The 10,735-nt window shown below is 34.0% G+C and overlaps 1 protein-coding gene across 1 annotated transcript; it reads left to right on the forward strand.

Annotated features, from left to right (window-relative positions):
• Positions 1 to 1,718: 1,718 nt before the first annotated feature.
• On the forward strand, positions 1,719 to 2,840 carry LOC133803480 (uncharacterized). Its single transcript, XM_062241541.1, has 3 exons — positions 1,719 to 2,165; positions 2,306 to 2,385; positions 2,500 to 2,840. Exons 1-3 carry the CDS (start codon positions 1,850 to 1,852, stop codon positions 2,578 to 2,580), a joined length of 477 nt encoding a protein of 158 aa, XP_062097525.1. The 5' UTR covers positions 1,719 to 1,849; the 3' UTR covers positions 2,581 to 2,840.
• Positions 2,841 to 10,735: the final 7,895 nt, after the last annotated feature.

Genomic DNA, 10,735 nt, shown 5'->3' on the forward strand with positions numbered 1-10,735 from the left:
CAGGCATGATTTGTTCAAAATCAAGCTTAGATCACGAGATATATATATATATATATAATGTAATTGATAGGCTTGTACTAGTAAAAATCTAGCTTACTATTCCTTATTCATATGGCATGGGGCTATATCAACAGCTAGGGATTTTAATGTTTTTTATTTAATTCTTAATATATCAGACCAAAAACGTATATATATATATATATAGTAGCCACGAGAAACCCTAGCTATACCAGCTGGGCCGGGTGAGATGTGCTGACCCTAGTAATAATAAAACGACAAGAAAAAACACATGAAATATATATATCAACTGATCAGAGCAACGGTCGTGATCACAATCCCCACTTGCTCACTTTTAAAGTGCTATGTACTTTCTCGTTCATCGTTCAACTTTTTCTCTTTGTGTCTTTGTCGTTTTTTACCCTTGCTGATTCATATACCTAAACAGATAAGAATCGATAGTGGATGAAATAAAGTGCTAACAGAGCATATCATTGCTCAAGGAAGATGATAGTCTCTTCATATTAACTAACGTATAATACAGCAAAAGCTGCCCTATACATATATATATATATATATATATTGTATAGAGAGAGAAAGAGAGATTCTTTTAGCACTGATAATATTTCATAGAGAAACATGACCATCAAACTTTATTTAAAACTTCCTGGTCTTGCTGATGAGGAATGACCATCAGACTTTATTTAAAACTTCCTGGTCTTGCTGATGAGGATGATGATATCATATATGAAAAAAAAAATTATATTGAATAAGGGGGACTCTTCTTTTTGTTTGGGTTGGGGAAAATAATTGATGCAAGTAGTGACAGAGATATATATCATATCTCTGGTCATATGACGAAGCACAAAAAAATTCACTTATGTACGTAAAAATGCTGTGAGTTTTCTAAGTGGTATTTAGGGGGCTCCTCTTCTTTCTCTGATCTCTAATGTCCGGGTCTTCTTTTCCTTTTGGCTTTTGTCAAATCAAATTTCGCAGTTTCAGTAGAGTAATGTGTACGTACAAGAAGTAGATAAGAACGAACTAAAAAAATTTACTGTTAGGTGGTAAAATGGCAGTACATATAGTACTTTAAAAAAATAAATATATATATATTCGACATTTTTTTTTAGAGACTTTATTTTAAGCACTCCCAGTGTTATCTTCGTGTTTTTACTCGTAAATAGTTTTCGGCACGATTTTTTTTATAACCATCTATATTATATTTAGAGCATCCTGAAAATTTTCAGAAAATTTTAAATAGTTTATAATACCAAAAACTAAATTTAAATATGTTGTTTTCCATACGCATATAAAAAATTAGTCATACATGCAACACTATGTTTAAACTTAATTTTCAGTATTATAAACTATTCAGAATTTTCTGAAAATTTAGAGAATACTTTAATATACACCGTGATTAAAAAAAATCGCGCCGAAAACTTTTCACCAAATAGACTTAAAAAGTGTGACCTGTAAAAAGAATTCTCAGTTTTATATATATATATATATTATAGCAATGACTTAGACAGACCCTAATAATGGTCACTGCATCTTCCCAATAAAAACATAAAAACAGTACTCCTCGCGTGGCTCAATACGAAAGTAACTTTCATTATAGTCCTAGATCAAAAAAAAAAAAAGAAACTTTCATTATAGTCCCTTGGTAGAAAAAAACTTTCAATTATAGTCATTGCCTTTTGGCTATAAATTCAAACACCTTCACACATAACTAAACACACCAGTTCTAATATCTTCTCTAATAGTAATAATACTCTTCCTCTTCTGATCTCTCTGTATAGATCTATCTCTGTGTCAAAACCCATCATTCTCTTTCTTCATCAAAAAATTAATGTCGTCACGTAGGGAAGAAACTGAAGCAAGTGATGACACAAGTGTCATTAGCTTATTACAGAGTCAGACAGGTTCATCCTTGTCTTTTACTTCTTCCACCACCACCACCACTAATAATCTGACTCTTCCTAACGTTGACACCACTACCAGAACCATGGAAGAGATCTGGAAAGACATATTCACTGAAAATGATGATTTGTTTTACAACGACTTGCTAGATTCCTGGTCTGACTCAGGGGACAGCCAATACAATAATCGCAGGATCAGAAACCGAGAGTCAGATAGTGAAATTCGAGCACATAATGCTAGAATGGAGGAAAGTATTGTATTGTATTTGTATATGCTTTTTCTGAAATGTGTTATGATAATAATGATTTTCTCTTATCAAAGTTATCATATATATATATAATTATAATCTCGGCTTATTTATCTTTTTGTATAATTGGTTTCGTACAGGCACACATGAATTACTTGGAGATTAAAGTTGGTGTATTGGCTGAACAGAATAAAAGGCTTAGGCTCCTGACAGCTGAGGTAATATATAATTAAAGTTTAGTATATATATACATAACTCTTCTTAGGGTTGTAATTAATAGAGTATTTTAACTATTTCACACCAATGATATGTACGTTTTTTCTTTCTTTCAGGTCGAGGATATTGCAGAGGTTGCTGATGATTATGAACTAGATGCCGAACTGGAACACAGCCTCCAATATAAGAACATATAAATATTTCAACGTCTGTACTATAATAAGAGTGTTAACTCTTAACGTGTGTGTTTCTATGTTATTTCCTAAGAGGCTAGAACTTAATATATGGGCCTCTATATATATATGTGTGTGTGTGCATGTGTGTGTACTACTGTTATCAACTATGTGTGCTTTGTTATTATGTATTCAGTTAAAGTAGAAGTTTGTAATATTCAGTGTGGTGGTTAAGACTGTTATTTGAGCTGTATGAATACAGAACTACTTAACCTTTGTCTGTACGTAACCGAGTGTTATCGATCAGTTTCATCTCTCTTTTTCTTTTCTCTATTTTCTCTTACTCGAATTAACCATTAGGGTTTGGGAAAAAGAAAAAGAAAAAAAAAAGTGTTTTTACTCTTGCAGGAAGAAAGTCGGTATGAATGGGTGATTTTAGGAGAGAATATCGATTGAGAAGAGAAGAGAGATTCCATAGCCTGGACGACAATGAACAGTGGAAGAAGACGAAGTTGAATTAGTTAATTACGTTTGAAAATTCGCGCGAGTCTATTGTGGGCTTTCTTTTGTTCTATTTGGGCCTCAAAGCCCTATTGTATGAATTTCATGTACTAAGAACTATTTTAAAATATATCACTATCTTGATGGAATGGAAATATTATGACACTTTTTACTTTTAAAATTGTGTATGAGAAGATCATAAAATAATATAGGACTACAAGTCGAAATATTTGTCCCCGTGATGATCATAACAAATTTATTATTATATTTCTATTAAAAAATTGTTACCATGTTTCTTTAGTTTCCTGTAAAGTAGTTTTTTTTCGAAGAAAAATGAACCGGTATATTGCATTTTAAATCTATGGCAAGTCTTTTTTTCAACAACGTTTTCTTAACAAGGGAACTTTGTGTAGTCAATCAATCCATTTTGACTACTAGAATTGCTAGGGGCTGCTCAACACGAGGTGACATACTGTTATTGGTGTAATCCAATATCGGTGCCCATTACAAAAATGTGTTATACTGATATTAGTATAATCCAATATCGGTACCCACCACAAAGATGTGTTATACTGATATTAGTGTAATCAAATATCAGATTCTACTTATTTATATTTAATAAATATTATGGAGTATCGTTAACTAATTATAAAGTGTCATATCGTATTTCAATACCTTAAAATATAAAATAAGAAAATATAATTAGTGGCTTTGCGATAACAAATGAATTTTCTTAAGCAGAAAGGCAACAGCTACTAAGAGACCAATAATAGGCTATTAATAATACAACAAGCAAACGAAGATGGGTATTTAATGAAAGAAAATACAAAGTCAAGATTGGTGTTCTTAAGAACCCACTCTTGGACTTGTACTCATTGGGCTGGCAATTGCTCAACATTTTATCTTGATACGAGAAATCTACATAATACCGTTGATTTTGCTAAAAAAATTATATTTTTACGAAGTAATAAATTTTTATTTTTATGTTTTTAGAGAAATTTTTACATTTTTACTCTTTTTTTTCTTCTTCTTTTTTTTAGTTGTTTAGGTTTATAATAATTGTTCTGTTTTTATGTTTAGATTTATGTATAATTCTCCCGTTGTTGTATTTATGTTTAATTGATGTTTAATTATTTTGAGATATATTTTGATTTTTTTAAATATTATAGTATGCAGTAAGTTGATGCCTAATTGTTATCCAATCATTGTTTTTTAGTTGGCTTTGAACGTGTTAATATGCAGTGAGTTGATGTCTATTTATTATCCAATTGTTATTTTTTTTATATCGTATTCTTATAATTGTATTTTTGAAAATTTTGAAAAAAAAAATTAAATTCCATAAAGAAGTAATATATATATATATATCTCTTCTATATAATAATTGTGTAGATAACAGAAATTCTTGGTTTTAACGGTTTTTTATTTTTTTAATGTTAACTTTAACGAAATATTCTTATATTTAACAGAATATTTTTATATTTAAGGGTAGTTTGAAAACACTTAAAATAAAATAAATAATTAAAAAAATTGAAATATGATATTTTTTAGATATTTTACAATAATAATTATTTAAAAATAATAAAAAATTAAAAAATGATATTTTTCATATATTTTATAATGATAATTATTTTAAAATAATAAATAATTAAACAAATTAAAATATGATATTTTTGAGATATTTTATAATGATAATTATTTAAAAATAATAAAATCATATGTTTTATAACTTAAATAAAATTTAATTAAAATTAAACTCACTTATTAGAATAATATCATATTAAACATATATTATAATCTACTGTGAATTAGCAATCAATTGTTTTTTTTTTAAACTAGCAAGAAACTTGAATTTAAAATCCACGTATAATATTTAATATTACATTAAATATATAATATATAATTTATTCTTGTCACTCCCAAATTCAAAAACTATAACAAATATAAACTTAAAAATAATAAATAAATTATCTAATTAAAATATGATATTTATTTCAAAATTTATATGACATTAATATAAATTAATAAATTCTATAAACAAAACCAAGCAAACGTGTTTTATTTTTATTTTCGACACATGTTGAATGCATGCATGATAAAATATTGGATGCGTCAAAAAAAAATATTGTTTTGCAATATATAATATAAAAATAACACAAATCATTTTACTAAATTTACATTTTAAAAAGTTTGTTTTTGTATATTACCTTAAAAAAAATATACATTTTCTCTTTAAGAACAAAATAATGACATTTAGTTGAGCATTTAAGGAGCTAATAGTGCCCAAAATAAAAGTTAAGATATGAATTATCATGTCATTCAACATAGGACAATGTGGAAAGAACTATCATGTTTCTCAGGTCCTGATAAGTGTATGTCATTCTTACCAGTCCCAGCGAATATATTAGGCTAATAGTCAGAGAGCCACCTCTTGAGAACCTAGTCGGGAGATGAGCTTATAAAGGTTCTCGAGCAATAACCAACTGGCCAAAACACTAAGAGCCCTCCCTTCGGAAAATGAGAACTATTGTCAAGTGTGAACCAAAGAGACACTTGGGACCACAAACACTTGCTGACATCTAGTAGCGGCAGTGATCGTACTGTCGGTTATGTTCAAGCGGCAAATAGAATATCTCATGACGCCGCCTGATATGAGAAAACGTGCATCTACCATTCCAACAGTATCAAGGAGCACTTTTCCAATAAAGCAATGGACTCAACATCCTTATATTGGGCCAGCCAAATATCTGTTGGGGCCACCAACTTATATAATGTATATGATATCTCTATCTATAGATAATTGATATCATAATGGAAAGAGATTATTGTAATCAACTCTCATTAGTGAGCTAAATCCTCCCAATCGCCTATAAATAGGGCTAGGGTATCACTTGTAAAATGATCCGAACATTTCAAAGTGAGAAAAAATGATGTTTAAGTGAAAAGAGAACTTGAATCTTGCAAGTTCTTCATCTTAGTACAAGTGACTCATGAACTAGGACTAATTAACATTTTGAACCACGAAAAGCTGGTATTTGATCTTTCTGTTCTTTAAGCTTTTCATTTATTTGATAATTGACGAATAAATCAGTCAACAAAAATTATTGAGTTAATTTATTCTGACTTAAGATTTGGATAGTTTTTTTATTGGTACTCTCATAAGTAAAATTCTTAAATTGTTTTGGTACTTAGTCTCATTTTAAAAAATTTATATTTAAATCCTTGATATAATTAATTAGTCCTTATTTAGAATTCTTTTTGATGTTCTATTATTCATAGAGATACAATTGTAGCAGTAGAACAAGAGAGAGGAAAAGTTGAGAAAAGAGCTCTGAAGTAATGCAATAACTTTCTTGCATTCAACAGAGACTTGAACGTTTTATATAGCTATTGAGTTTATTACATGACATAATATAATTCTGTTATAACAGATTTAGTTAGTAACAGAAAACTAACTAATCCATTTAATTAACAAGCTATTGGTTATCATCCCCCCTTAAACGAAAAGGGGTAGTCACCACTTTGAGTTTGTCTTTAAGATAGTGAAACCGATCGATGGGAAGAGACTTTGTGAAGATGTCTGCAACCTGATCAGATGTTGGGACATAACGCACTGCCAATTCATTGTTGAGTAGCTGATCACGGACAAAATGTAGGTCAATTTCAATGTGTTTGCAGCGAGCATGAAAAATAGGATTGGCTGCTAACGAGGCCGCACCTTGATTATCCACCCAGATGATAGGAACATCTGCTAATTTGACTTGTAATTCAGTGAGAAGAGATCAGAGCCACTTGATTTCAGCTACTGTGTTGGCTAAGGCACGAAATTCAGATTCTATTGAGGATCTTGCTACCACTTGATGCTTCTTTGCAGACCAAGAAATCAGATTGGAGCCTAAGAAAACTGCATACCTCCCCCCCCCCCCCCCCCCCCCCCCCCGTGGATCTTCTGTCGTCAATACAACTTGCCCAGTCGGCATCTGAGTATGCTGCCAAAGACATTCTAAGAACAGGTCGAATGAGAAGACCATCAGATATAGTGCCTTTCAAATATCTGAGTAGGCGCTTACAAGCTCCCCAATGAACATGTGTAGGAGCATGAATAAACTGAGAGAGTTTATTAACAATAAAGGCAACATCAGGTCTAGTTAGTGTTAGATACTGAAGAGCTCCTAATGTACTTCTGTAAAGAGTTATGTCTTCAAATGGAGAGCCTTCCGTGAGAGAAAGTTTGTGAGAACTCAAAGTAGGACTAGAACAACTTTTAGCTCCTTCTAAATGAACCTTAACCAAGAGATCTATTATATATTTAGACTGAGACATGTAAAGACCTTCTGGGTTGCGGTGAATCTCAACGCCGAGGAAGTAGTGAACTTGTCCCAAATCTTTTAGAGAAAATGCAGTGTTGAGATCATTAACCAGCTTCTGAATCAACTTAGTATTAGGCCCTGTGACAAGGATATCATCCACGTATACTAAAAGAATGATTAAGTCGGTTCCAGTACCGTAGATAAAAAGGGAGGTGTCAGCCTTGGATGCAGCAAATCCCCAGTGAAAAAGAATGGATTTGAGCTTGTCATTCCATGCCCAAGGAGCCTACTTGAGGCCATATAATGCCTTATGTAATTTGCAAACATGAGTAGGTTTGCTAGGATCTTCAAAGCCGTGAGGTTGACACATGTACACGGTCTCATTGAGAGTACCATTGAGGAAGGCATTTGCAACATCAAGCTGTCGAATTTCCCATTGAGATGAGACAGCAAATGTTAAAACAAGCCTGACCGTAACTGGTTTGATAACCGGATTGAAAGTGTCTTCAAAGTCAATGCCCGGTTTCTGAAGATAGCCTTTAGCTATTAATCTGGATTTTAGCCTGTCAAGAGTACCATCTGCATAAAGTTTCACTCTATGCACCCACTTATTTCCAATAAGATGCATGTGAGGCTTATAAGGAACTAATGTCCAAGTGCCTGTTGAAAGAAGGGCATTAAACTCTTTTTGCATTGAAGCAAACCAACCTGGATGTTGAAGAGCAGCTTTGAGTGATTTGGGTTCAGTCGGCAGTAATGATTCTGGTAAAGGATGCTTAGTAGCCATATATGCTTTGGGTTTATAAATGCCTTTTTGAGATTTTGTAACCATAGAGTGAGTCCTTAAAGGAGCTGGTCGGACAGAAGTAGATTCAGGTGCATCATTTGAACAATCTGACTCAGCCGGGGCATTAGGTGAAGATGCTGTAGGAGAAGGAGAAATTTCAGGCACAGGATATGGCAATGATGAACCATCAGATGAGGAAGATGACGCAGTTAATGAATCTTCAGAGGCATCAGCAGCATCAGGAGTCATAACATGCTCAGAAGGAGATGACACAGGAAAGGCAGGTGAGTTAGTCGATGCAACAAGAGAAGACATGGGATTAGTTGCTGAAGCTACATCACTTGTAGAAAACTGAGCAGTAGGTAAAGAAGAAGAGGAGTCAGATTGTACCTACGGTGATGAAGTAACCCGAAGTGCTGGGTATATGGATTCATTAAACTTCACATGTCGAGCTATGAACATTCTTCCAGCCGTATTTTCACAAAGATATCCCTTATGCTTGGGAGAATAACCAAGAAAAATGCACTCTTTAGATCTGAACTCGAGCTTGTGATGGTTATATGGCCTGAGATGAGGAAAACAAGCACAACCAAAAGACTTCAAGATGTTGTAGTCAGGAGCCTGTTGAAAGAGACATTCATACGGGCTAAGATGATGAAGAACAGGCGTAGGTATTCTATTGATGGAGTAACTTGCACACTGAAATGCATGCCACCAGTAAGACATGTCAAGACCAGATTGAGCAAGAAGAGTTAGGCCTGTTTTAGTGATATGCTGATGCTTCCTCTCCACTCTCCCATTCTGTTCGTGAGTGTGAGGACATGAGTGTTGAAACCGTATGCCTTGATCTTTTAGAAACTTGTCAAAAATTATGTATTCACCCCCACCATCAGCTTGAACTCGCTTTATAGGCAAGTTAAATTGTTTCTCAACCAAGACTTTGAAGTGAATAAACAATTCAAAAGATTGTGACTTAACAGTCATAGGAAAAATCCAAGAAAACCTGCTGAAATCATCAATAAACACAATGTAGTATTTGTAGTTATCTTTGGAAACAACGTGTGACGGCCCCCATACATCAGTGTGAACAAGTTCTGAAGGTTGGTTGGCACGAGTTTGAGACAGTGAGAAAGGTAATTTGTGACTTTTACCTCTTTGACATGCAGAACAAAAATGCAGATTTTTAAGGGAATGAGGAATATGAGCTTGAGTCAATATTCTGGTGAGAATGGCAAGCGGAGGATGGCCAAGTTTGCAATGCCATAGATTAATATCAATAGATAGGACTGAGTTATAGACAGTAGCAGGTGAACTTGTATAATAGGGAGAAATCAAGTCTTTATTCATATTTGTAGAATTACATGAAAGCGGGGTACATTTGTGATTACAAGAATGAACTGTACAATTATTTGAAACTAAAAAGGCAATAGACTCGGCTAGATGACATTGAACGGAAGTGTTTGACAGACTCGAACCATCATCCCCAAGGAGGTAAAGGCCATCTTCAAGTTTCCCTTTGACCAGAACAACTCCCGTTTGCTTGTCCTTGACAAAACACAAGATTTATGAAATTCAAGAAAGACACCATTATCATTGGTGAGTTTAGAAACACTAACTAGATTTTTAGTGATAGATGGAACTTGCAAGACAGAGTTTAAATGCAAGGGAGAAGAGGTTTTGGAAGGAATTAAAGCTTTACCAGTATAAGAAATGACAAGCTTCTTACCATCACCAACCGCCACAGTTTCTTGTCCACCATAAGGCACAACACCCTCAAGAGGGGCTTCATTATAGGCAATATGGTTCGTGGCGCCAGTATCCACATACCAACCTTGATCATCACCAAAATCAGGAATCGTTTGAGCTATGTAGGTAGTCGGGTCATAGTCAAGAAAGTGCTAAGTAAGATTCGCTTGAGGCTGAGATTGGCCAGATGCAGATTTAGGGGCGATCCAGTTCTTATCAAACCGGTAATGACACACTGGAGCAGTGTGACCATATAGCAGACACACTTGACACAATGGTCGATTTGGATTAAACGAACGGGTATACTGAGAGTGTTGAGAAGTAGGATGGCCACGGGAAAATGATCTTGAGGAAGACTCATGTGTAGTGCCTCTGCCAACACTATTAAACGATCGAAAACCACCACTTCTTGAGCCAAAAGTGAGATTAGCAGCCATCTTTGTGGAAAGATCCATCATAGTAGTATGTCTCTCAAGCCGAGTTTCATGAGACATGAGTAATGCTTGAACTTCCTCAAGAGAAAGATTGTCACTCCGAGATGTAATGCCAGAGACAACGGGATCAAATTCTGGTCCGAGACCATTCAAGAGGTGGAGGATTAGGTCAAAATCAGAGATAGGATGTCCAGCTATGGCCAATGAATCACAGAGAGCTTTAAGTCTATCAACATATTCAGATATGGATTGAGTACCTTTATGAACATTCGACAACTGACTCTTGAGCTGGAGTAGTCAAGCCTTCGATTGACTGGAGAGTTTCTGCTCCAAGGCTTTCCAGACCGAATTGGAGCTAGTGTAGCTGGCCACCGTGCCAAGAATACCCTCGGTCATAGATGACC

The sequence above is a fragment of the Humulus lupulus genome, chromosome X (genome assembly GCF_963169125.1).
Source record: "Humulus lupulus chromosome X, drHumLupu1.1, whole genome shotgun sequence".
Classification (NCBI taxonomy): Eukaryota; Viridiplantae; Streptophyta; class Magnoliopsida; order Rosales; family Cannabaceae; genus Humulus; species Humulus lupulus.